Source organism: Pipistrellus kuhlii, unplaced genomic scaffold, assembly GCF_014108245.1.
Source record: "Pipistrellus kuhlii isolate mPipKuh1 unplaced genomic scaffold, mPipKuh1.p scaffold_m20_p_30, whole genome shotgun sequence".
Taxonomy (NCBI): Eukaryota; Metazoa; Chordata; class Mammalia; order Chiroptera; family Vespertilionidae; genus Pipistrellus; species Pipistrellus kuhlii.
Genome location: NW_023425530.1, coordinates 5,178,287 through 5,206,132, shown reverse-complemented (window position 1 = coordinate 5,206,132; position 27,846 = coordinate 5,178,287). Strand labels below are relative to the sequence as shown.

General features: G+C 45.3%; 2 protein-coding genes and 1 pseudogene across 12 annotated transcripts in view; 2 read left to right on the top strand and 1 right to left on the bottom strand.

Annotated features, from left to right (window-relative positions):
* Window positions 1–27,846, bottom strand: part of SMARCA4 (SWI/SNF related, matrix associated, actin dependent regulator of chromatin, subfamily a, member 4) — a 92,716-nt gene that overhangs the window by 61,644 nt on the left and 3,226 nt on the right. For 10 of the 11 annotated variants that reach the window (XR_004991840.2, XR_004991841.2, XM_036459732.2 and 7 more), the window contains exons 2-8: window positions 9,218–9,470; window positions 7,033–7,165; window positions 5,858–6,262; window positions 5,436–5,534; window positions 4,253–4,511; window positions 1,988–2,114; window positions 1,291–1,464 (exon numbers count right to left, since the gene is read on the bottom strand). Coding sequence is in view for 9 of the 11 variants with exons in the window: in XM_036459732.2 (XP_036315625.1) it covers window positions 1,291–1,464; window positions 1,988–2,114; window positions 4,253–4,511; window positions 5,436–5,534; window positions 5,858–6,262; window positions 7,033–7,165; window positions 9,218–9,439 (1,419 nt within the window). In the remaining 2 variants the exon portion in view is untranslated. The remainder of the gene's footprint in view (window positions 1–1,290; window positions 1,465–1,987; window positions 2,115–4,252; window positions 4,512–5,435; window positions 5,535–5,857; window positions 6,263–7,032; window positions 7,166–9,217; window positions 9,471–27,846) is intronic. The other variant, XM_036459730.2, reaches the window with a different exon arrangement.
* Window positions 13,288–13,383, top strand: LOC118731484 (annotated as a pseudogene).
* On the top strand, window positions 21,907–22,318 carry LOC118731290 (small nuclear ribonucleoprotein G). The gene has a single exon (XM_036459792.2). The coding sequence runs from the start codon at window positions 21,960–21,962 to the stop codon at window positions 22,188–22,190; it is 231 nt and encodes a 76-aa protein (XP_036315685.1). The 5' UTR covers window positions 21,907–21,959; the 3' UTR covers window positions 22,191–22,318.

The window sequence follows — 27,846 nt, the reverse complement described above, 5'->3', positions numbered from 1 at the left end:
CACACAAGTCAAGACTGACTACTGTAACATTCCTTGTGATAAAACTTTAAAGACAGCTTGTTTAAAACCAAGAGGACATAATCAGACAATACTATAACATTGTTTGCCTACAAGATTACGAGATTCCATGTTCTCTATTTAAGGATAAAACTCAATGCTGGAGGGTGGTTGGAAGGGCCCTTCTTTGTATACAACAGACAGACAATCAACCTTGCTAAGACAAGCTGACAAGAACATTAACTGATTCAAAATGCTCACGCCCTCCAACCAAGTTATTCCATTGCTAGGAATTTTATTTTAAGGAAGTAGTAGAGATTGTCCAAAAAAATTTCAAGAAAAAAAATGTTTATTACAGTCCTGGCCAGATTGGATGGAGCATCATCCTGTACACCAAAAAGTTGTGGGTTCAATTCCCAGTCAGGGCACATATAGAAGGCAACCGATTGATGTTATCTCACGTCAATGTTTTTTTTTTCTCTCTCTCTCCCTTTCTCTCTCTCTCTCTCTCTCTCTCTCAAATCAATAAAAACATATCCTCAGATGAGGATTAAAAAAAAAGAAGAATGCCTATCTCAGTGTTTGATTACCTTATGTATACAGAATAAGGCTGGAAAGACATATACACACTGAATGTTGACTTTTTCTATTATTTTGAACTGCACCAGTAATAGACATTGACTGGAGAAACTTTAGAAAATATAATGAGTGAACAACAAACCTAACCTAGATCAATCCCTCCTCTAAGAGACTCCATAGCTTCCACCTCACTCAGAGCAATAGTGCAACTTGCTCCTTGCCTCACAAGGCCCAGCACGTTCTGTCCTCACCTCCTCCTACTCTCCCCCTTGCTCCACTCTGGTAGCACAGAGATCCCTGCTTTTTATAGAACACACAGCATGTATCAGCCCCAGGGCGTTCGCACCTCCCTGTCTATCTGGAAAGCTCTTGCCCACATAGCCTAGGGCTTCCTTCCCTCAGATCTCACCTCCTCAGAAAAAAACTTAACCAACCATTCTGTGTCAACAGCGACCCCAATACTGCTTCATGTTTCTTTATATCCTATCTCCTCCCAATATTTTACATCCTTGATTGTAGCCCACTCAATTTCTCCCTACCACTCAATTTTGTTCAAGAATGTATTCTTGGTGCCTTAACTAGTGTTATCACAAACAGAAAAGAGAAACAGCATGTTTACACAAAACAAAACAAGACTCAACAATGAGGGAGCTGTGAGGACCCAGGTACACTGGAAGGCCAGCAGGACAAGCTATGCAGCAGCGGGGGGCGCACCTGGTGCTTCTGCCGGCGCTTGCGCTCCTGCTCAATCTTCTGCTGCTTCTCCAGCTTCTCCGTGATGCGGGCCTCACGCAGGGACTGCCGCTTGCTTCGCTTGTAGGCCTTGGCATTGAGGGCTGTCTCAAGGGCCGTGTCCCTCCTCATGCACACCACCACTTCCTGCCGCAGCTTCAGGAAGAGGAGAAACATAGGCACACGTTGGTCATGTCCACACCAAATGCACAATTACACAGTGCAAGCTAGGTAGAACACAGCTGCCTCCAGAAGGGTCCTTGCAGAATCCCATAAGCACACATGTGTGTGCCTGTGGAGGGCATCTGATGAATGCCCAAGGGCTGGGGAGGCAAATACAGATCAGGAGACAGCTGCTTCTGGACACCCAGCAGGTCTATAGCTCTGCCTTCCCTCAAGCACACACAAAATATTTCTTATGGCTCATTCAAAAGTACAGCCCCCTCAGATATAAATCCATTTAAGTTTCCTGTTTCACTGTCTTAGGAAACATGCTTACTCACCCCCAAAAATACCCCATGTGCCACCTCATGAAGAGAAAAGAGGGTACAATGAGCTAAGTGTGGGTGGACATTGCTGCTTTCAATGGTCAAGGGACATTTATTTAATAATTGCTCAGCAAGTAATTACTTGAATCTAAGCATCAGCGTTGGCAGAAAAGGCCTGTGCCTGCACCTACCTGCCTCTGGAAGTTCAGCAGCCTGAGGGCCTTGAGCTCGATAGTTGCTTTGGTTCGCAAATCCCCGGCCAGTGACCCGGGTAGGTTTTCAAGTTCCTGAATTCGGTGAGCGATGCGAGCCTGAAGCCTGGGTGCAAAGACAGAAAAAAGGACAGGCAATGAGAGGACTGCTTTCAAGGAGCCCACCTACGCCCTTTCTTTAAAGCAGGAGCCTCAGAAGAATCCATCCTCTGGGGGAGGCAGATGGCTCAGAAAAGGATACCAGCCACAAAACACAGAGGAAGGCAGCCAGAGGACTCAGAGCTACAGCAAACAGGAAACCGGACAGGTCACAGCCGACTTAAGGCATTTCAGCAGGGTGCCAGCCTCTGGAGTCAGGCAGGCCAGGCTCTCCCTCCTAGCCCTGGGAATCTACTTAGCCTGGAAGCCTTATCAGAAATATGGGCCATAAAGGAATTGAAGAATTAAACATCCATGGCCCTGGCCAATGGTGCTCAGTGGTGAGAATGCAGGCCCGCACCAAAGGATAGTGGGTTTAATTCCCGGTCAAGAGCACATACCTGGATTGCAGGTTCAGTCCCTGGCCCCAGTTTTGGCTTGTGAGGAAGGCAACCAATTGATGTGTCTCACTCACATTGAGGTTTCTGTTTATCCATATCTCTCTCTTTCTCTCTCTTTCCTCCCTCCCTCCTCCACATTCTCTAAGAAACAATGGAAAAAATATTCAAACATTACTTTAAGGAGGCTAGAGGTGAGGGAGTAGGCAGGACCTCTATGAGGAGGTGGCCTTAGTAATGAGGTCTAAGTGAGCACAAGGAGTCATGTACCACCAAGCAAAGGCCCTAGGCAGAAATAAGCCTAACTTGTTGAATAAACAAATTGGAACAAGGAAAATAGGATAGGTGGGGACAGAGCATGAAACAGGGACTGAACAGAAGGGAGTTTACTGAACAGAATGGCAGGTTTTAACCTGGGGAATAGAATCTAGTGTAAATAAATTGTAAAAAGAGACTTCCAACTGCTGTGTGGGAAACAGGCAAGTGTGAGAGAAGGGAGGCCCCAGGCAGGAGTAGACCAGGTGGCAGTTAACAGTACAGGGGAGAACCATGTCTGGGGAGGGGAGCTGAGACAAATTGGTTCACCAAGGGGTCATGCACTACCTATGCAAAGGGGGATGAGAAAGGGGCTGCAGTGTCTGTGGCCCAATGAGCTGCTGAATAGCGGGTATATGGGAACAGAGACAGGAGGGAAAGACAGGGAAACATGAAAATATCTGGATAGGTCATTTTCAAGCTACAGGGGAGGCACATGGCTCCAAGGCATGTCACAGCTGAGACGTACTTTAGAAATGGTCATTAGGCAAAGAATTACTGATGCCTCTGGGAATACACAGTGAACAAGGCACAGCCTCTCCCTCGTGGAGCTTACGCTCACCAAGGTACGCCTGCCCTGAACAAGTTATGAATGCAATGAGGAAATGGGCAGTGCAAGATGCTCAAGGAGTGAATCTCAGGTGCCCCTAGAAGTGTGGGATGAAATATCACAGACCTACGGTGTGCCAGACATCCCACATGGTGCCCAGGAGGCCTTGGCAAAGGGGCCAGCAACTAGTAAGAAGGATCCACTGCAGAGCTCTCAGGGTTTCTTTTTTAGTGTGATGAACCAAAAGTTGGATACACTATTTTGGTGAGGACGAACACATACTTTTACTCCAACATATATCTGTATGATCTCGGTGGAGGGCACCTTTGCAGAATCTACAAAATTCCTGTGCACGGTCCCTGTACCCATTAATGCCACTTCCAGGGACTTATTCTGACTCATGTGTACACGTGTGAACTTAATAACAAATACAGAAGTGCATTTACTAAGACATTGTCTTAACGCCGGATTAGAAATAACTTAATGTGCACTCAGCCAGGGGACTGGCTGAATAAACATGTTATCTTCACTGAACAACATGAAAAAATAAAAGCTCCTTTTGGACAAACAGGGGACTATGTCTACACTATGTCATTTTGGAAGGAACAATGCATACTTCATGAACCCCTTGAGGACAATATGGCTACCTATGCCTATCTGCTTGCATATGCACACAATTTTTCGGAAGGATACATGCCAATTGGGGAGCTGGGAACCTCGAGAGAAAGGCGTAGGTTGATTTCTGGTTGCATATCTTATTGGCCTTTGGAACTGGAAACCACATCAACGTGTGTCAGGGATGACGTGGCTGGGGGTGACCTGAAGCGGCAGCAGTGCCCTCACCTGTACTCCCGCTCCTGCAGAATCTCCACAGGGTCCAGGCCCCGGGGTTTCTGGATGGGGGTGATACGGCTCTGCTTCTGATGTAGCGGTACCATGGGGGCAGGCTGGGCTGGCTGCCCTGGCGACTGCGTCTGGGGCGGCATCACAGGAGAGGCAGCGGGCGGGACGGCAGGGGGTGCCGGTGAGGGACGGCCTGTAGGCTGAGGGGGTATCAGCTTCTGAGGTGTGCTTGTGGGGGCAGCAGCATTCGCCATAGGACCTGGGGAGAGTCAAGTAGCAGGAGCACAGCATTGAGCTTCAGGTCAATTCCAAGTGAAAATAAAAAGCCTGCATGGTGCTCACTGTCCCAGTGACAGACAGACGGTCTGGGCCACACCTCCCCATCTCCCGCCTCTCACTGAACTGGCATGGCAGGCAGCTTCTCACTCAGGGGTCTCCTCTCTCCTGCCTCAGAGTTCAAGCCTCTTGCAGATCTCAGCCTACCTGCCTTTCCCTGAAGCCCTGCACTGACCCAAGTGCCAACCCTGTGTTCATTCTTCTTGGGCAGCATTTTCCTGACTTCCATCTACTACGGTTCAGATGAAATCAGATTTAAGTGATTAGCTCGTCTATGCCCATCACTAAACCTCAGGCTCTCAGAGGATAGGAAACAAATCCATTCTGTCTACAGCTTCCATCCAACAGAAGTGACCCTCAAATCCTTGCTGACAACTACATTTGACAGAAGGAAGAGAAACAACATGGTGAGGAGACAGAGCCCTGAACCACCCTGTCATTTTGCTGGCCTCCATAGCGTTGGGGGGCATCCCAGGAGGGAAGGGACGTCAGCTATAACCTACAGGCGTGGAGGCACCAGGTCCTGAAGGGTCATGTCTATGGCTACAGCTGTGCCTCCCCACAGCCTCTCCCTGGAGTCACAGTGAACTTTTCATTTTGTATTCTTCTTATTAACATTTTAAAGAGACCCCAGGGTCTCCAGGATCCAAAAGGACAGAACAAGGGTGGGCAGGAATTGTGGAGTGAAATCAACCCAAGCCTTTAGAAAATAACCAGGGATCGATAAGACACAAAGAAGACAGCAGGAATGAGCGAGGACTTGTCCTTGGCCTCTTTCTATCTGGACAGGCTCATCTCATGACATAAGTCAGGGCATAGAAATGTCACCAAGACAGAGGGTACTCACCTTCAGGCCATGGCTTGGGAGGTCCTCCAGGGGGTTGGCCCGGCATACCGGGGGGCACACCTGAAGGTCCTGGGGGTGGCATATTAGGCCCTCCCATACCTACACACAGGGAAAAACAAACAATAGGATAAAATGTGTCCTGTGTTCATCCTACACCCACCCCCACGGGCAGCCCTGTCTGCAGGGGACACACCCAACAACAAGCCCCTTAGTGTGGGCATTAAGGGAAAGCAGGGAACTGGAGAAAGAACTTTTATCCTGATAACAGCTTTGCCTGCCCGCATGAGCACTAGACATTGTGCCAGCCCCAAGGGGGAAACTTGTGGGCAGCAGAGCCCAGGTCTGCGTGACACTGTTGCCCCCACGTGGTCAGTTTGTTGAGACTTCTCCCTCCCCCAAGGGCTGGAGATAGTGGGCCTTACCATGGGGCCTGCTGTAATTTGGAGGTGCTGGTCCTGGGCCTGGTCCAGGGCCTGGTCCAGGGCCAGGGCCAGGTCCTGCTGCAGACACAGAGGGTGGAGGTAGTGTTGGCACCTGCTGCTGCATCCCAGGCATCGGTCGCTTGCCCTGCACTGCCATCTGCAGGTGGTCAGGCAGGGGTTGCCCCCTGGCCAGCATCTTGTAGGCCATGATTTGAGCTCTGAGCTGATGCAATTGGTTCTGATTAAATGGTGTTGGACCCCGGTTCTGCTGCCCCAAAGACTGAGGGTCAGTGCCATCCAGCGGGGCTCCTCCTGGTCCGGACGACATCTGCGGACCTGAGGATGGGCCACTAGCTGGAACCGGACTAGAGGCGTGCTCGGAGCCACCCAGTGGTGAGGGGTAACCTGCAGAAAACACAGATTCCAGGTCACTCGGGAGTATACATCCAGTGATTTTTAAGGCAAAGACAATAACCTTTTCACCAAGCTTACACTGGCACCTACCCTGAGACATGGCATGACCAAATTTTTTTCATTCTTGTATTCAAACAAGAGGCACCCAGAGGGTACTGACCAGCAGCCGGTGTGGCTGGTCTGGCCTACCGTCCAATAAGTTGCTGATGGTCATACTGAGAGGTTACACAGATACAGGCCTTCTCTGGAGCTCCCATCCCGTCCCTCGCCCTGTCCAGGTCCCCTCTCCTCACTTCTCTGACCTGGGGAGCCCCTGACTTTCCTGCCCTATTGACAAGAGGTCAACTACTCTCACTTTTCAAAGTTCTGGAAAAGCCACTTGGAACCCTGGGTTGAACAGCTTGGGCCCCATTCCCAAGATTCTGACCGAGCTGGTCTGCAGTGGACCCAAGAATCTGCATTTCTAATACACTCTTGGATGACACCAGAGCTGCTAACCTGAGGAGCCTGCCCTGCCCAGCTGCCATCTCACACCCGGCACTAAACAGTTCGTTCCCATTGGTATTCACTCTCCTGGGCTGCTCTGAGACAGAAAGCTCGAGCAGGGGACCAGCCAAACCTAAGCTCTACAGCCCTCTGTGGTAGGGTTTCCGCACTGCCCTATGTCCTCCCTGTCTACCTGTGGGAGACCTGATTAGGAAAATGACCTTGGGATTCCTGGGGGTGATAAACATGAGGAAAGAAGATAAACAAAACAATACCTTGGGAGTGCTGGTCCATGGGGCTCGGTGGAGGCCCCATTCCTGCATGGCCCCCTGTCCGCATCCCCATCCCCTTCATCTGGTTGTAGCGGGGGTCATCCGACATGCCCTTCTCATGCATAGATTCCATTGGCTGCAAGAGGGGGTAATAACAAGGCAGGATCAGCAAGTGGGGACAGGATGAGATGGCACAGCAAAGCACTGCCCAAGAATTCAATGTCACTGAAAACACTATGGCATTTACTGAATTGCCAACATGACCAAGCAGCTTAGGTCCAAGACATGATCGTGACAGCTACCTAGGTGTCAAGCAGATGCATAAAATAATACCAACCAATGGAGGGTGACTGCCTAGGAGACCAGTGGTTGAAGGGCAAGGGGACAACAAGACCAGGTCACTCGGCAAGAACAGGAGACAGTTTCAGATGGCCAGAATCCCACAAGGAAATGAGTGACAGCTTCTGGTCAGGGGCAGTTTTAGCTAGGACTCAGAACTCTGTCATTGTCACAAGGAAACCTTGTCACCACAAATCTTAAGATCAGGGACCCTCTTCCTTGGAAGACTGTAAATCAGGGGGACAGACAGAAACTTCTGCCCATGAGTATGGTAACAATACATCACATGTCCTCAGTGATCGAATACCGGCCTCCTGCCTGCTAGCTGCAAGGGAGGCTATCTGCCAGGACCAGGACACCTATTTTCCCTCCTAATGCTCAGCACAAACACTTCCCCTATGGAAATGGTTGTTAAAGGGGACCTTTTCTTAAGACCCTTCCAGGGCACTCCTTAGGCCCTGGTGAATGCAAATGTCCTGCTTTCTGGGATCTTAACCTAATGGGTAACCCCCCATCACCTGCAGCTCACTATGTGTCAGTGAAGGGAGGCCAAGAGGGTGCCTGGCTGAGACAGGAGGGGCAGATGTCTGCACAGGAAAAGGATAGAGCACCGTTGGGAGGCTGACAGGAGCCCTGGGTGGGGCCTTTCCTCCACGCCTCTTTCCTGGGATGGGCTTGTCTCCACACAGAGGGGAGCTCTGTACAGATAGGAGGTGCCCACCACACACACACCAGCAGACCCCTGTTCCTATGCTCTCGACACTGGGCTGGTCACACAGCAGGCCTCTGACAGAGGTTTGTAAATGTTCATGGAGTGTGCGTTAACAGTTCCAGGAGGAAGGAACAAATGGGCAGTGAGGAAAAGAGGAGGCTATGCTAAAGAAGCGGTGTTGTGTGTGGAGAGGGTAATCACCAACAACTTCCCAGGGAGGCAGTGACAAGACAGATACTGTGCCAAAGTTGACAGAAATATAGGCGACGGGGAGGCAGGGAGGGGTTCGCTTGGCTGTGCTTGGAGGTCACTGAGGTGGCACAGGCCTGGGGTGCAGGGAGCAGCAGAGGGATGAGATGATTCTACCACTAACTTGCTGAATGCCCATCTCTCTGAGACTCTGGTTCATGGTCTATGAAATGGGCTTAATACTCACCTATACCTGATGGGTGGGGATGAGGGAATGAAATGGGGAGCAAATACATGGATAGACCAGGTAGAGAGCCCAGAGGGGTTACCAAGGTCCCCTTGCCTCTGCATCTTCTACCTGCCGGCTTCCTGTGCTTTCTGAGGCTGAGGAATTGCACCCTTTCCTGCAGATGCTAATACATATAAAAGAACGGTTCCTTATTTCCTTCCAACTACCTCTCAGGAACATAGAGAAAGAGGAAATATTTGTGTTGAGAAGTTTTTCATCTCATTAGCAAAAGCAGCTCTAATCGGGTCAGGTAAGTGGTGACCCAATGAGGACAATTGCCCTGCTCTATGGGTTACATGGGTACACAGAGCAACCAAATTGCAGGAGTCCACTTGCCTTCAGCTATCTTTTAAGGATTTGGACATTTTTATTCATTAATGAAAGGCAACTTTGAAATAATGTTACTACATTTCCTACCTAGAAAAACGGGGATTTGGACATTTTTATTCATTAATGAAAGGCAACTTTGAAATAATGTTACTACATTTCCTACCTAGAAAAACGGGTGTGAGAGACACACAGGGGAAAGTTGGGGTGGGTTGGGGGGAGCTGCATGAAATGATGACTGCCAGCTCACAGCAGGGGCCAGGATGGCTCATCCTCCCGCCTCTGACCAAGTGAATCCAACCAGGCAGTGCAGTGGGCCCAGGGCTTCCTACCTTGTGCATCTGGTGCATGTTGTCTTGAGGGTACCCTCCAGGCCCCTGGCTTGGGATGGGGTGTCCTGCTGAGGGAGGCCCCGGACTGGGCCCCATCATGCTGTGGGCAGAGCCAGGGGAGGGACCTGGGCTAGGGCCCAACATGGCTCCAGGGGAGGGGCCAGGGCCTGGGGAAGGGCCTGGCCGAGGAGTTCCGCCCAGGGGTGGATCTGGAGTGGACATCTTCACAGGAGCTCCGGACAGTGGTCTCCTGCTAGAGAGAAGTCGAGGTCAGTCTGGGGGTCATGGGCTTCAGCTGGGTGGTTCAGGGCATTGTAGGAGGACCACAGTCATGTCAGAAGCACCCATCTAACAGGGAGCTGGTGCCTTTGACATGCAAACCTTTCTCCTCCAGATCTTTCTCCTCCATTCATCTGGAAGGAGGTCATACATCAGACACACAAAATCAGATAAGAGTTCCCTGAGGAAGAGGTGAAACTCAGGAGTGGGGGAGGGGGACTTCATTTCCCTTGCCATCTTTCTGATTACAGCAAAGGGTGATGCTGATCTATACTTCACACCACTTTAATGCGTGCTCACCTTCCAATTTAACAAAAAAGGAGAGTGTAACTAAGGCTCAAAGCCACTGCCAGCAACAGCTTCTGACTGGATTTTCAAAAATTCAATAAAAAAAATATTGGTGGCCAGTAATACTGGTTTTTCATTTAAGACAGTGAGATAGTTTCCTTTAAAATAAATGAAGTTTAAAAAGTAGGTTCACAAAAAAAAAAAAGTAGGTTCACTTAAAAAGAAGTATTACATAAATAATGGCACTCTGATATCTCAAATACTTCGAGAGTGATAATCAAATGTCTAAAGTTTGATGTACACTAAAAACTGACACCCAGAACTATGACTCAGAGCCTCCAAGTCCATAAATATTCAATGATGTTGATAAATTATACTTGCTAAGAAGGATCATGAGCTGATAAATTTTATAAATGCTTCCTACACTAAGGGTTCAATTTTCAAGCAACCCTTAATCAGTTATGTGGTTATATGGCCTTAAATAAAATTTTCTTTAATACAGTAACCTCTTTCATCATGATGGAGCAATACAGTCTCAGTGGTGAAATCTGGAAAACAAAAAGAATATGAAGCTTAAAATCACCCATCAACCCACTAGATGCAGAATTAGGAGCCTGCTGGTCTACAGAGAGGAAGAAGCAAGCCTGCCCTTCTGACCTTTCCCAGCAGGATTCTAGAGGAGGTGTGTGGAAACAGAGACTCCCAAGAGACCCTCAGAGCCCCCCAGAGTGGTAAGGATGAGGCTGAGACATCCAGGATGGGCCCTCTTAAGGACACAGAACGGCCCTGATGTTGTCCCTGGGGCCCTGTTACACACACACACACACACACACACACACACACACAAAACAGAATTACTCAACACATTTAGGCAAGCTTTTTTTCCTTTCTAAAAATATATTTACATTAATTTGAGAGAGAGAGAAAGGGAGAGGGCTAAGAGACAAAAACATTGGGAGAAACGCTGATTGGCTGCGTCCAGCCAGCAACCCAGATGTGTGCTGTGACCAGGAATTGAACTGGTGACCTCTTGGTCCATGGGTCAGTGCTCAAGCACTGAGCCATACCAGCCAGGCTGGCAAGCTTTTTTTTGTTTCATATAATCATACCTATGACCATTTTTGTCATTTAATAGTCTTCAAAGCATGAATTCTAGCAGCTCCACTGCATTCTCTCATTCTGTGCATCCCGAGTTACTGAAAAGCCCCTATCCTGTTGGCATGTCACAAATCTGGTTTTTGTTTCTGTGGATGTATTTTGGTTTTATAATGAGTCTCATTGCCCCTAGACTTTACTGGGTACTTCTGGTTCTAAGGAATAAATCCTGATAAGAAGTTCATGAACATTTTTAAAATAAACATATTTATTTTTTTAATCATTATATATGATTTCAGAAAGGAAAGGAGAGGAAGAGAGAGAAAATCAATGATGAGAATCATTGTTGACTGCCTCCTGCACGTCCCCTACTGGGGGCTGAGCCCACAACCCGGGCATGTGCCCTTGACTGGAATCAAACCCAGGACCCTCAGTTCACAGGCTGACATTCTATCCACTGAGCCAAACCAGTCAAGGCTCAGGAACATTTTTAATTATCTTGACTAAAAAAAGGTTAATTTGAAAGGTGGAGGCATTTTCCTTGATAATAGATCAAAAGCCCAAATTTCTTTGTTCCAGTTTCATGAGCAAATAATCAGAGCAGACAGAATCAGAAACTTTAGCAGGGCAGAAACCAGTGGTCGCACACCAGCATGACCGTGAACAGACCCTAACATGCAAGAAAATGCTCCTCCATCCTCTGAGCGCCCCAGATTTCCTCCAAAGCTCCAGGAGCCTCAGTGTTGGACCTTAAGTCAGCCTCATAAGAGTACTGGAGAACTGGTGTCTGCTCACAAGCCCTTTTCCACAAATCCAAACCCAATTAAGCAAAGTGTAAAATTAAACTTTTAAAAAATATATATACTGCCGAAACCGGTTTGGCTCAGTGGATAGAGCATCAGCCTGCGGACTGAAAGGTCCCAGGTTCGATTCTGGTCAGGGGCACGTACCTTGGTTGCGGGCACATCCCCAGTGGGGGGTGTGCAGGAGGCAGCTGGTGGATGTTTCTAACTCTCTATCCCTCTCCCTTCCTCTCTGTAAAAAATCAATAAAATATTAAAAAAATAAAAATAAAATAAAATTAAAATATATATATATATATATATATATATATATATATATATACACACACACACACACACACACACACACACACACACACACACAGCCCTGGCTGCGAGACTCAATTGGTTGAAGCATCCTCCCGATATACCATGGGTACAGGTTCAATCCATAGTCAGGGCACATTTAAGAAGTAACCAATGAATGTACAAATAAGTGGAATAACAAATGGATGTTTCTTTTGCTCTCTCCCTTCTTTCCTCTCTCTCACAAATCAATAATAAAAATGTTTAATAAAGTAAAATAAAAAATATATGCATTTGACACAAATTCATTTGGAAGCCATTCAGAAGCAAAATGTGACTTGATTCAGCTCTGTGTGAAGAGTGACACATTCTGACATGGATACAAGATCCTGTTTGATCCCAAGACTCCGTCCCAGTCTTTGCCAAGTACTCTGTATCTCCTTTGCTAAAATCCTGATTCTGGAGCCTGAAACTTCTGGTCCAGGAGTTTGTCTACAGGAGGACGCACCTGCAGTCACAATTCACAGGTGGGAAATCAAGCAACATGGCCACACTGGGCAAAGGATGATGGCTTCCCCAAGCTTCTCTTTGGCCCTTTCATGTCCACAGCCCCTCTCAGGCCCACAGAGCACTGCAGTGAGGTGCAAAAAGGAACAGTGGTTCTGCAAATCCTTAAGGAATCCTGCAGTATCCATAGGCTCAGGGTTTTTTTTCTCACTTGGAGGTCTCTATTCTAAGTCAAGCCAACTGAAACTGACAGCAAAGTAGAATCCACACCACCAAGGGAACATCAACTTCCCATCTAAAGGCAGACATGCTGGCAAGCAAACACTGGAAGTACCTTTGGAATGATGGCTCTTCTAAACGTAGTTTATACTTATCAGACCTTCTTCCCATCAAAGATGTGGTGCCTCTAGAAATTACCTGCCTCCACTGAGGAGGGCTCAATTCATCAACAACACAGCACCCACTAAAGTTACTGAAAGACATCAAAACAGACTTTTTGTGCTCGAATGTGACACTGTCCACTTTTGACACTTCTCATGACACTCTTTCAAAAATACCTGCTTCGCCGAAACCGGTTTGCTTAATGGATAGAGCGTTGGCTTGGGGACTGAAGGGTCCCGGGTTCGATTCTGGTCAAGGGCATGTGCCTTGGTTGCGGGCATATCCCCAGTGGGGGGGTGCAAGAGGCAGCTGATCGATGACTCTCTCTCATCGATGTTTCTAACTCTATCTCTCTCTCCCTTCCTCTCTGTACAAAATCAATAAAATATATTTTTAAAAATAAATAAAATAAAAACAAAAATACCTGCTTCAATCGCTTTTTGGCCTTTTAGCTAAGATCAAGTGTAGCATCTGTTCTTATCCTATATAAAAGGCTAATACACAAATTGAACGAACGGCAGAATGATCGGTTGCTATGACATGCACTGACTACCAGGGGGCAAATGCTCAATGCAGGAACTGCCCTCTGGTGGTCAGTGTGCTCCCACAGGGGGAGTGCCACTCAGCCAGAAGCCCTGAGTCAGGTTCATGGCTGGCAAGCACAGTGGATCAGTCAGACATCTCCAAGGGCTCTCGGACTACAAGACGGCACAGGTTGGGCTGAGGGGACACCCTTCCCGCCGTGAGTGCACAAATTTTGTGCACTGGGTCTCTAGTCAGTTTAATAAAATATTTGCTTCAGAAACTGCCACCTCTGAAGAGTCAAGCTGCCATGAAGCAGGTAAGTGCATGGAGCCACCATCAGAGCAAACTTGTTTCTGGAGGGAAAGCTCAGATACATGTGGGGAGTGACAGCAACAGGGACCCAAAGGAGTGCAAATACAATACAAAACCATTCCAAGCAGCACAGGGGGTAGGGCTCTGCCAAACACTGAGGAGCCCAATCAGGATGCTGGTGCCACATGTGGACAAGAACTGCTGTTGTGGAGAGAACAGGAAAATGGTACCAGTGTGGCTCTCTGGTCCTCAGTGTATACTGAGGGGATTTTTATTTTAATTACCTGTAATGATTTGTAGCATACCTAACGTGCCCTGATTGTATGTACACATGTGGATGAATCCTACATCAGACATAACACTTCCAACATTCCAGAAGGCACCCTCAGCTCCTTTCCCGGTTGAAACCACCTCCCTACGCAGAACCACTGCCCTGATTCTATCACTGCATATTAGTTTACTTGTTAGTGAATTGCATCTAAAAAGAAAATCACACGGTAGTGTGCTTTTGTTCATCTGGGAGGGACATCCATACTGTTGGGTATAGTGGTCATTTGTTTTTCTTCATTTGTCCTGTTCACAGACACTGTGCTACCAGTTTGGAGCTAGCCTGAATAAAGCTGCTATGAATAATGTCATTTAGGGAACACAGATGCTATATACACACACACACACACACACACACACAGAGGAGTGGAATTGTTATAAGAAAGGCATAAATCTAGCTTTGGTAGGTATTGCCAATTTTTCAAATTAGGAATATAATCTTACACACTGCCCTCCTAACAGTGGGTGAGTATTCCAGTTCCTCTGTATCTACACCAACACTTGGTGCTGTCTTTATTTTTTTATTTATTTTTTAATGAGTTTGCTCAGTTACAGGCGGTACAGAATTCAGGATGGAACATAATGAAGAACACACTCTGGAAAGACTTTGGCTGGGTTTACTCTGACCTCACAGGTAAGGTTGAAATCGCAGAGTGAAAAGAACTAAAGAGATGAATCACTATATGATTATTATTTTTTATAAAAGTTTATTCTTAAATGTACAACAGGCTACAAGACAACACTTCATTCAATACGTGGTAACAGATGTTGACAGGGAATCCAGATGTTCAAACAGGAATAGAATTAAGGATCACCATTGCCCCAGACACAAGTAACAGCTCACTTTTAACCAGATTTCTTTCTTTTTTTTTTTAAAGTATATATTTTAGCCGAAACTGGTTTGGCTCAGCGGTAGAGCATTGGTCTGCGGACTGAAAGGTCCCGGGGTTCGATTCCGGTCAAGGGCATGTACCTTGGTTGTGGGCACATCCCCGGTAGGGGGTGTGCAGGAAGCAGCTGGTCGATGTTTCTCTCTCATCGATGTTTCTAGCTCTCTATTGCTCTTCCTACCTCTCTGTAAAAAATCAATAAAATATTTATTTATTTATTTAAAATATATTTTATTGATTTTTTACAGAGAGGAAGGGAAAGAGATAGAGAGCTAGAAACGTCTATGAGAGAGAAACATCGACCAGCTGCTTCCTGCACACCCCCTATGGGGGATGTGGTCACAACCAAGGTACATGCCCTTGACCGGAATCGAACCTGGGACCTTTCAGTCCGCAGGCCGACATTCTATCCACTGAGCCAAGCCAGTTTCGGCATGAATATCTTATGATTTTAATTTGCATTTCTCTGTGACTAACTAAACACCTTTTCATATTCTTAATGGTCATTAAGATATCCACTTCTATAACGGCTCTACATTTCTACTAAAATTTTATTGGAAAAAAGTGGTTCAATGACCATATGCCAATTTGTGACTCGCCTTTGTGCTTTCTTAACAGTGTCTTGTGATAAACAGAAGTTCTTTTTGTTTTAATTTTTTTTTTTTTTTATTTGAGAGAGAGAGAGAAACATCAATGATGAGAGAGAATCATTGATTGGCTGCCCTCTGCATGGCCCCCACTGGGGACCAAGCCCAAAACCTGGGTATGTGCCCTTTAGTCCCCAAGTCGACATTCTATCCACTGAGCCAAACCAGCTAGGGCAGTGGTCGGCAAACTCATTAGACAACAGAACCAAATATCAACAGTGCGATTGAAATTTCTTTTGAGAGCCAAATTTTTAAACTTAAACTTCTAACGCCACTTCTTCTAAATAGACTCGCCCAGGCCATGGTATTTTGTGGAAAAGCTACACTCAAGGGGCCAAAGAGCCTAACGTGGCTCTTGAGCCGCAGTTTGCCGACCATGGAGCTAGGGCAACAGAAGTTCTTAATTGTAATATGTCTGATTATCAAATTTGTTCTTTTATGGTTAACTAGAGGCCCAGTGCACCAATTTGTGCATGGGTGGGGTCCCTCAGCCAGACCAGCAATCAGGGCCAATTGGGGCCATCTTGCCCAGTCCCGATTGAGGCCAATGGGGGCCAGCTGGCTGGGGAGAAACCTCGGGAGTTTGTCCTGCAGGCAGGGATAGTAGGAGGGCTCCAGGGGCGTGTCCAGCCTGTCTCACCCAGTCCAGATCGGCTGGATCCTAATAGCAAGCTAACCTACCTGTTGAAGCGTCTGCCCCTAGTGGTAAGTGCACATCATAGTGACAGGTAAAGTGGTCAACCAAACGATAGACCAATTGGTTGGACACTTAGCATATACCTAAGGCTTTTATATACTAGTATATAGATAATCTTGGGGTACTAAGAAATCTCTGTCTACCTGTGACATTATGATCTACCTTCTGTTCCTGACACAGAGCTTCTGAAAAAACCCTTTTAATTCATAAGGCTCTAGATCAAACATGTGATATGGGTGACAGGATGGTTTTACACAGAACTCTAAAATCCCTTAGAATTCCCTAAGTGATAGAAGTATCTTTTGTTCTAATGAGGCTTCTCTTAGTTGGCTCTTCGATGGCTTCAGGATGGAGGGGGACTAGGCGCCAGAAAGACGAAGCCATGGTTAGAGAGTTGGAATTTCAACCTTACCCTCCATCCTCCAGGGATGTCTGAGTGATGAAGCTTCCATAAAAACTAAACTACATGTTTCAGAAAGCTGCTGGGTTGGTGAACATACCCATAGACCAGGAGGGTGATAAATTCCAACTCCACAGAGGCAGAAGCTCCTGTGCCCAAGAACCTTTCAGACCTCACCTTACATATCTCTTCATTTGGCTGTTCATCTGTATCCTTTAATGTCTCCTTGATTTTATGAGCTGAACTGCAAATTTTTAAAACTTAGGAGGGAATTCTGAGAAACCCTGATTTGTAGCTTAGTTGGGCAGAAGTGTGGGTAGTGTAAGGACCCACTACTTGCAAAGAAGGCATCAGAATTGGGGGGCAGTCCTGTGGGACTGAACCATTCATCTGTGGGGTATGCAGTAATTCAGTTAGTGCCAGAACTGAACTGTAGGACCGTTAGTGACAGCAGAAACTTGCAGAAAATTGCTTGGTATGGAAAACCCACATTTGATGTCAGAAATGTGATCTGAGGAAACAGGTTTTCCTGTACTACCTCACAGTCATGGGATAGAGAATGGAAAGAGATATTTTAATATCCAAGGGGACTGTGACTTGTCCCTGTCCCTGTAATTTACAACTGTTGAGGATGTATCAGTCACAAATAAATCACAGGAAGGAAGACCCAGCCAGAGAGAGGCAGAGCTTGGGCCCATTTGGTGATAAGGACCTGGATTTATTCACTGAGTCATACCACCACACTATACAAAAGGGCTATTATTGGTCTCACTGACAGAGGTGTCCCTGAGGTTCAGAAGTCACACATCAGGTCAGTGGAGAAGATGGAGAAACAAGGCCAAGCTCACAGCGCAACTCAGACTCTGAGTGTGGACTCTGTCACCTACTAACTGCACCATGTAGGTAAGTGACTTAACTTCTCTGGGCCCGGTTCCTCTTCTGTAGGCTCAAGCAGAGATGTCCCTCAGGGGTCACAACCAGCATCGAATGAGCTAACATGTGCAAAGCATATAAGGCAGGAAGTGCCCCCACACATCTGGTGAAATCAAGGTCCTAACATCTACTGAGCAATGCGTGTCACTACTGTCCTAGAAATGTCATACAGATTAAGCACTTCCACCCTCCTCTCCCCTACAGAGATAAGTAAACTAGCCACATAGTAAGTAACCACTCTAGAGAACTTGCTTCCTAACTTTAGCTTCGCTGCAGGACAAACTTTGTCAATGTTCCCATCCTTCAGCACTCAGGACAAATATGCTTGCTTCTCCCCTCAAGAAGCAGAAGCTGCTTAAAGATCAGTATAGCCCAGAGCAAACAAGGTCCAGCCTTGCAATCAATGGGCAGGATTTGGGCTGCTGCGAACTCTCTCTTGCCTCTTGGTCATCAATGCCACAAAAGCAATTTGCTTAGCCATTCATTATCAAGTTCCTTTTAGCTAGCCAACTGAAGGGCAGGAGTGCGCCTGGCACTGCTGAGGGCTGAAGAAGGTGGAGGAAGGGGTATCACTACACTCCAATGAGATGCCTACTCAGGAGGCAAGACAGGATTAACCAGGTGAGATCTGACATCCCTCTTCCCCATTCTTTCTGCCTTACCACCAAACACCCCTGCCTTTTCTACATCAGAAACTAAAGAGTTGGCTTTTCCAGCAAATGTCTTGGTCCCCCAAGGTCGTCCTAAGGCCTGGTGGGTTCCAGGTAGCTTCCATGGTGCTGCCATGGACTCCTGCAACAAATCCCTCTCGGACAAGTCACTTGATGTCTAGGTTGGGAAAGTAAGGGCAACTTCACACACAGTGAAATCCATCCAAACAGTTCTACCTAAGCAGAGAGACAAAACAAAGGACAAGGGGATGGAGGACTAAAAATGGTGAAATTGCTAGCCTGGTGTATCTGAAAGCCTAATAGAGATGTGTCTGGGCCATGGATTAGGTGCATTTGGGGTTCCACAGAAGGGAACAGAGGTTGGGAATCCAATGGGCAATCTGATGAAATGTGACAGGAAATAAAACTACTTCCGGTAAGAATAGAAAAGCTGAATACTAAGATATTCAGGAGGCCACAAGATGAAAACAGGCTCTAGATCAAGCATGTCAAACTCAAAGGTTAACATTGACCAAATAAACAATGTTTAAGTTTATGTGGGCCACAAAAAAAGCAAAAGCTTCAATTTTCATAGAAATGTAGGTTTATTTCAAGAGACATGGTAAATACAAAGGGCTGAAATTAATGAGCAATCGTTAACATAAAATAGAACATTTTAATAAAAATTAATATATTTTCTTGAACCTTAATTTACCAGACATAAATTAATAACCATAATGCAAATAAACCTATTTTTCCTGTTCTTCGAAAGCAAAATATTTCCTGTTGCGCACACCAAACAAGTCAGTACAAGACTAATGACGTGGCAATCGGTTACTAAAATATTCGCTGCTAGTATTACTGGGGATGGTGCGCCTGCGTGTAAGGCGTGTAAGGGGAATGAGTGCAACACGATTACAGTAATCAGTCATTAGTGAACATTGTGGTTCATTATTAATAATTATGTATAACAGGATATTGTAAAAGTTAAGTCACAAAGTTTTTATTAAAACATTTCTTGCAGCCGAAACTGGTTTGGCTCAGTGGATAGAGCATCGGCCTGCGGACTGAAAGGTCCCGGGTTCGATTCCGGTCAAGGGCATGTACCTTGGTTGCCGGCACATCCCCAGTAGGGGGTGTGCAAGAGGCAGCTGATCCATGATTCTCTCTCATCGATGTTTCTAACTCTCTATCCCTCTCTCTTCCTCTCTGTAGAAAATCATAAAATATTTATTAAAAAACAAACAAATAAAAAAACACATTTCTTGCATACAATATATTGGCTAGGCCACAAAAATATTCATTGTGCGCTGTGAGTTTGACATGCTTGCTCTAGAACCCTGGACACAGGATCTGGAAGTGACTTGGCCATGTTACCTCTCCTCTATTTCTCTGAAAAGCATCCAAAATGCCAGTCAGGACCCCACACAATCCATGCTGCAGATGTTAGTGGCACCATTAAAAGTGAATAAGGGGGCTCTGTGCAAATGGACCCAGAGGATCATCCAAAATGAAGCAGGGGATGCCCTAACCGGTTTGGCTCAATGGATAGAGCATCAGCCTACAGAGTGAAGGGTCCCAGGTTCGATTCTGGTCAAGGGCATGTATCTTGGTTGGGGGCACATCCCCAGTAGGGGGCATGCAGGAGGCAGCTGATCGATGTTTCTCTCTCATCGATGTTTCTAACTCTCTATCCTTCTCCCTTCCTCTCTGTAAAAATCAATAAAATATATTAAAGCCGGGACCGGTTTGGCTCAGTGGATAGAGCGTCGGCCTGCGGATTGAAAGGTCTCGGGTTCGATTCCGATCAAGGGCATGTACCTTGGTTGCAGGCACATCACCAGTAGGGGGTGTGCAAGAGGCAGCTGATTGATGATTCTCTCTCATCGAAGTTTCTAACTCTCTATCCTTCTCTCTTCCTCTCTGTGAAAAATCAATAAAATCTAAAAAATAAATATATATATATATAGAAATATGTTTTTTTCTCTTATGATTTTCTTAACATTTACTTTATATATATATATATATATATATATATATATATATATATATATATATACATACATATATATATATATGGCTAATATGCTAAGTGTCCATCTGGGTAATGATATCACATAGCAATACCCAGCTTCCTCTCTCTAACAACTAGCCTCCCTGCAGTTTCTTTAGCCCAGGAACATGACTTGCTTTATAGCCAAGTGCAAACATTTTACACTATAATCAAATGTCTGTAAAGTGTTTTCCCATACCTCATCTCATTTGATCCTCACAGAAGTCCTGGTGTAGGTAGATAGGAGACTCAATGGAATCCTACAATATTTTATTTTCATTAACCAGAAAACGGAGATTTAGAAAGCTTAGAAACTTGATCCAACTGAAAAGCAGTAAATGGTAGACCTTGAAAATTACTTCAGGTTTTCTCACTGCGCAGAATATAGTCAAACACTGTTGCAGTTAAATATTTCACCCTTTGTTCTCCCTGCATGGTCTACAATAATTATCTGCTTCATGTTGATATTTACTGCTCTATTGCTGACAATTACCTGAAAGAGAAGTCGGGGTGCTTCACTGGGCTGGAAAAGTTTAGCTAAATCAGAAAGCAGGTCTATTTCAGCAAGTTCCTTCTATTGTATATATATAAAAGGCTAAGTTGACTTGTACATGCATGAAATATGTAAAGCTCTCACTGGCGCCAATCACAGGTATATTTCAATCTGTCATTGTCAATTGTGAATTTGGTCGACAATTCTATTGGAGAAAGGGCGAATAGCAATATTAAACTATTTCTTCTCATTAATTTACTTTCAATGTGTATGAATTCATGCACCGGGCCACTAGTCTTACTATAATATATATAATATGCAACATATGTGTTAATCAAGTGCTTATATTATTAGTAAGGCTTCCAGTCAACAGTAAGCTATTAATAGTTAAGTAGTGCCCTAACCGGTTTGCCTCAGTGGATAGAGTGTCAGCCTGCAGACTCAAGGGTCCCAGGTTCAATTCCGGTCAAGGGCATGTACTTTGGTTTCTGGCACATCCCCAGTGGGGGGTGAGCAGGAGGAGTTGATTGATGTTTCTGGCTCTATCTCCCTCTCCCTTCCTCTCTGTAAAAAATCAATAAAATACATACATACATATATATTTTAATTTTTTTAATAGTTAAGTAGCCCTAGCCAGTTTGGCTCAATGGATAGAGTAGGGGTGTCGAACTCAATCAGAGAAGGGGCCAAAATCTAAAATCCAGCCTAAATCGCGGGCCAAATGGTTTACTGAACAGTATAAACTGTCATTGTGATGGAAACGCAGCGGAGTGCAGTGATGACAGCGCGGTGAGGGCCACATTGCAAGGCCTGGCGGGACGGACTTGGCCCGCGGGCCTTGTGTTTGACACATGTGGGATAGAGCATGGGCCTGCAGACTGAAGGGTCCCAGGTTCAATTCCAACCAGGGGCACATGCCCAATAGGGGGTGTGCAGGAGGCAGCCAATCAATGATTCTCTCTCATCATTGATGTTTCTATCTCTCTATCCCTTCCCCTTCCTCTCTGAAACCAATAAAGAAATATATATTTTTAAAAAATAGTTAAGTAGTTTTTGTCATTTTTAAAAATATCTTTATTTCAGAAAGGATGGGAGAGGTGGAGAGGGATAGAAACATCGATGAGAGAGAGAGGCCGCGAATTCCGTTTGAAAGTGTCTGTGAGCTCGCTTGGACACCATGAGCAAAGCTCACCCTCCCGAGTTAAAAAAATTTATGGACAAGAAGTTATCATTGAAATTAAATGGTGGCAGACATGTCCAAGGAATATTACGGGGATTTGATCCCTTTATGAATCTTGTGATAGATGAATGTGTGGAGATGGCAACAGGTGGGCAACAGAACAATATCGGAATGGTGGTAATCCGAGGAAATAGTATCATCATGTTAGAAGCCTTGGAACGAGTATGAAGAATGGCTGTAGTTACCAGAGAAATCAATTGTTTCCACATATCCCCTCTCCACAGCACCCGTTTTCCTACAATATAGAGTCCTGTCCATTTTCACATTGAACTTTTGTTAAATAAACTTTTGTATTGATGAAAAAAAAAAAAAAGTAACATCGATGAGAGAGAATCCTTGATCGGCTGCCTTCTGCACATGCCACACTGGGGATCAAGCCTGAAATCCAGGCATGTGCCCTGACCAGGAATCAAACATGACCTCCTAGTTCACAGGTCAATGCTCAACCATTGAGCTGTACTGTAGTTAAGTTTTGAAGGAGTAAAAGTTCTGCGTTGATTTGCAACATTGTTTAACATGTATTGTACTATAGTTGCATGTTAATCCATGCATAGAAGCCAACATACACCAAACTATCAGCAGCAACAAGCAGCTTTCTCTGGATGTGTATGATGGGAAACTTCACATTTTCCACATCAGAGATTTATGGTGCGTTTTTTCTTTGTGTGTGTGTGTTTGTTTATACTAATCATCTATTACTTCCATAACCAGATTTTTAGAAATGTTTTAATTATTTTTTATTGATTATTTTAGAGAGAGGAAGGGAGAGGAAAAGAGAGGAACATGGATGTGAGAGTGATAAACAAATTGGCTGCCTCCTGCATGCCCCTCACCAGGGATCAAGCCCATAACACGGGTATGTGTCCTGACCAAGAAATGGAGCTAGCAACCTTTCAGAGCATGAGAGGACCCTCCTACCAACAGAGCCGTTTTTAAGGAAAAATACTCAGGTTTTCTTCCCAAAAATCCTCCCAGAAGAGAGGCCCAGGAAGTGCCTTTGTGGAAATAAAAGAGAAAGATGAAAGGATTTAAACTGCATCATTTTCCATCTTCTTTCAACTTCATCAAAATTATCATTTAAAATAAAATATCTCTGGCCATCAAATGTGAAACAGGAGTGCTGGAGGATCAGTCTAGTTTCTTCTTTCCTAACACCCTTGCTTTTTGTCTTATAAAAAGTACACTGATTGCCGAAACCGGTTTGGCTCAGTGGACAGAGCACTGGTCTTCGGACTGAAAGGTCCCAGGTTCAATTCAGGTCAAGGGCATATACCTTGGTTGCGGGCACATCCCCAGTAGGGGGTGTGCAGGAGGCAGCTGATAGATGTTTCTCTCTCATCAATGTTTCTAACTCTCTATCCCTCTCTCTTAAAAAAATCAATAAAATATTTATTTATTTTTTAAGTACACTGGTGGCCAGTCTCTGTAGCAGGACAAGCTGCTAACAAGCAATCTGGACCCTCTGATATCTGCTTGCTGGAATTATGGTGTATGTTTTTTCATCTTGCCAGAAAAAACAGCTTTGTCTTTCAGATTGGCCCAGAATATTTGCTGATTTTAGGGGTGTGTGGAGAAATTTGTTTACAGACACGTGTCATCAGCAGATTCAACATTACAGTCAAATCATAGCAGGGTGTTCATACCCAGCAATGCTGGCTAGGCAAAACAAGCCCATGCCTTACATTCAAATTACAAAACGTTTCCCTCCTAATAAATCTATTAAGCAAAACCCTCCGCACTTGTCCTGACGGTGTGCAGTGCTTTAGTAAATGAACCTGGAAGGCTGTTAAGGAGCAGGCATCTGTAAACTTAGGGACCTTGTGGAAATGGCTTATTCCTGGACTGTACTTCCCCATCACTGTGTCCAACAGAACTTTCCTTGCAATATAATTAAATAGCAAAACCTTGCCCTGCATTTAAAAAGGAATAAATTTTAGAAAGGAAAAGTCATGTCACAACCAATTACAATGGCTTCTCAATTCTACCTAAAAGGTAAGCATGCTGAATTGTTACCAAGTATTATTATTATTATTTTTAAATATTTTTTTATTGATTTCAGAGAGGAAGGGAGAGAGAGAGAGTATCAAGGAACAGTTGCCTTCTGCATGCCCTTTACTGGGGATCAAGCCCACAACCCAGGCACATGCCCTGAGAATCAAACCAACATCTCCTGGTTCATAGGTCATGGCTCAAACACTAAGCCACACAGGCCAGGCTATTTTTTTTTAATCCTCACGTGAGGATATGTTTCCACTGATTTTAGAGAGAGAGAGGAAGGGATGGAGGGAGAGAAAGAAACATCAATCTGTTGCCTTCCACGTGCACCTGGACCAGGGATGGAATCTGCAACTTGGGTATGTGTCCTGACCTAGAATCAAACCCGCCACGTTCCCATATACAGGACAGGATGAAACTCCAACCAACTGAGCCACACTGGCCAGGGTCCAAGTATTATTTTTAGCACTGGGAATTATGTATCATTTTATTCATTGCCCATTTGAAAAGTTTTTTCATTCACTTGACAACCCTAAAGATCACTTCCCCAAATACAACATGCCAGAAGACATGACAACTAGGTTGGTTTTCTGCCCTGAGAGTTCACACTCTAATCTGTCAGTGAGATATAGTGCCTTTACGTCAAGAACACAAACACTATCCTATTAACCATTAGATGTGTTTTGACCATGACCCAGAGTCATGACTTGGCCCAACACAAACATACACCAAGTAATTGCAACAAGCTTTACAAATCTTTCCTGACCCTGCTCTTGTCCAACCTAGTCAACCCTGGATGGATGTCATGACTCACTGCAGAGTCTGTTATGGCCTGCTATATACTCAACACTGAGCAAGACATGATCCCTGGAGAGGGCTAAAGGGAACTTCCCCAAGAAAGGAGCTGATAAAGTACAAGGAGGCATGGCACCTATACCTGCTAAGTATCACTTGGGACAGACCCTCCCAGCCACCCCAAATATCAACTGACTCTGAGTAAAGCAAGGTTCTAGGCACTGAGCATCCAGCAGAAACAGTCCCTGTCTGGTGGGACTGATAAATGAGTGACAGAAACAAACACACAAATAATATGACACGTCAAGTAGGGGGTCGAAGTGTCATGAAAAAAATAATCAAGCCCTGGCCAGTTTGGCTCAGTAGATAGACCATTGGTCTGAGGACTCAAGGGTCCCAGGGTCAATTCCAGTCAAGGGCATGTACCTTGGTTGCAGGCACATACCCAGTGGGAAGTGTGCAGGAGGCAGCTGATTGATGTTTCTCTCTCATCAATGTTTCTAACTCTCTATCCCTCTTCCTTCCTCTCTGGAAAATAATAATAATAATAATCAAGCAGAGTTAGCACTCAAGCTGACGGCAGGTGCTCTTTCAATCATAGTGGCCAGAGATGGTCTCAGTAATGGGGACATATTTCAGCAGAAACCTGAAGTGAAATAGGATCCACATGGCTATCTATGAACAGAGGGACTAGCAAGTGCAAAGACCCTGGGGTAGGACTTTGTTAGAGTGGAGCAGGTGATGGGGTTGTGGCAGATGAGGTCAGAGATTGGTGGGGAGGGCAGATCACAAGCTTTGAGGGCAATGGACGAGGTAAGGGGTCTACTCCAGGTAGATTTGTAAAATCACTACAAGGTTCTGGACAGGGCAATGATACAATTTGGTGACACTTTTAAAAGATTTCTCTGGACATGCTGATGGAACAGATAGGGTGAGAGTCAAGGTGACTAAGAGGGCCTCAGCTAGCACATGCCATTAGTTGGGACTGCCTAGCTCTGGAGAAAAATCTGGCAAAGCCCAGCCAGGATGGATTTCAGCCCCAACTTGCATCCCCTCGGTTCAGCACTGATGATTGAAAAGACTTAGGTAGGAACAGAGGATTATATGCTCAGAGAGGTTAAATCATTTGCCCAAAGTCATGCAGGGAGCCCAGCCAGTGTGGTTCAGTGGTTGAGCATCCATCTATAAACCAGGCGGTCACAGTTCGATTCCCCGTCAGGGCATATGCCCGGTTTCAGGCTTAACCCTCTGTAGGTGTACAGGAAGCAGTTGATCGATGATTCTCTCTCATCATTGATGTTTCTCTCTCTCTCTAAAAATCAATAAAAACATTTTTTTTAAAAAAGTCCTGCAGGGAGTAGAGTCCTTAAGTCTGTGTGACTGCAAGGTCTGAATAACTGATTCAGGGGACGATCAGAAGGTATAGGAGAAAGAGAGCCTGAAAGGATGTGGAGTATAGCCAAGAGAAGCCCTCCTCAGGCAGGAGCACACAGGAGGTGTTCTGTGGAGTCAAGCAAGGGTACTCAGTACACCATCAGTCCAGGCTGTGATCGGAAACAACACTTGGCAGTCACCAGGGCCATTAGCAGCTCCCAGGATATAGCAAGCGGCTTGCTGTGCTTCAGGACAGTGAGACCATACACTGTGTCACTTTACTGGCACTTATAGGGCAAGTTAGGGTGACACACATCACACCCGCCACCTCAAGTCTCCCACTGTAACAGGTGAAGCAGCAACTGCCATGTGGCCACCTGCATCCTGAGCCAGCGGGGCGTGACCTGCCAGTTAAAGGAGAACTTAAACCAGCCCAAAGAATCATTTTATTTTAAAGGCCACAGCTACTAAAAACAGAGTCAACCTTCCTTTACCACACTCATGGCTGGTGAACCTCACAGAGCAAAACTCAGACTGTTCCCAGTGACAAGTGTCCATGTGCAAAAACGAAGACATGTTCCTTTAGCGAAGTAAACCAGTCCCAAAGTGAAGCTCTGGAAACCACTTGGGGTTGCAAAGGCCAGGAAAGGGTCAGAGCAGGTTTATTCTAGCTAACATGTACCTGGTTTCTAAAGAAAGCTCCTGCCCTGAGAGAATTAAGGGGAAATCGATGCATCCCGTCCTTTTTCTCTGCCCTGTGAAATCTGACCTCCCCATAAACCCAGCTACACCTGGTGCTTTCCTTCCCTAGCCATATAGGAAGATGAGTACAGGCCAAATTTAATTTCTCATGCTCACCAAATCCATATCCTGAAAAATTAATAGCAGCAGCATGTAACTAACAGAAAATTCCAATCAAGATATCACTGGTCATATTCATGAGGCTTATACTTCTTTAAGATTCTATGTGTAAGGTCAACAGCAATGGCAGCTCTCCATTTGGCTTCAAACTCGATTCTGACATGTTTCCACTTGGACACATCCCCCCCATATTCCAGCAGCTGTTGCTTCCCTTTTATAATAGGTTTTCCATGTCCCTTTAACTCTAATTTAAAAAAAAAAAACCTTCAATTTTCTCTGAAGTGTTCCAATCAATGTTACAATTGTAAGAAAATTATAATTTTCAATCATTTTAATTAACAGTAAATGAAATTAACAATAAATGTTTGCTATTTTTCAAAAGAGATGCCACCAAACATGCTTCCTGCTTTCCAATGCCTTATGGTGAAATTGGAAAGCATAAAATTTTTAAGTATTAAGGAAAAATGGACGAGTCCATTTTTCATTACCATCTTGAATCATACAGAATGACTACAATTTGGCAAAAATATATTCTGTACCCACCAAGATGTTGTAGGAAACCTAATGACAACAGCTACCAAATGTTTAGCTCTATGCACCAGGCACCTTTGTAAGCAACTTGCATTTGTCATTTTTTGTTGTTGTTTAGTCCTTACAGCAATCTGACAAGTCGGGTACTATTACTACCCACCTTGGCAAATAAGACGACAGATATAAGCAAATCAGAACAGGGTCCTTGTCTGCCTGCTCCTGGCTGAATCACCAGCTCCCAGCAGTGCCTGGCTCATGGCAGACACTC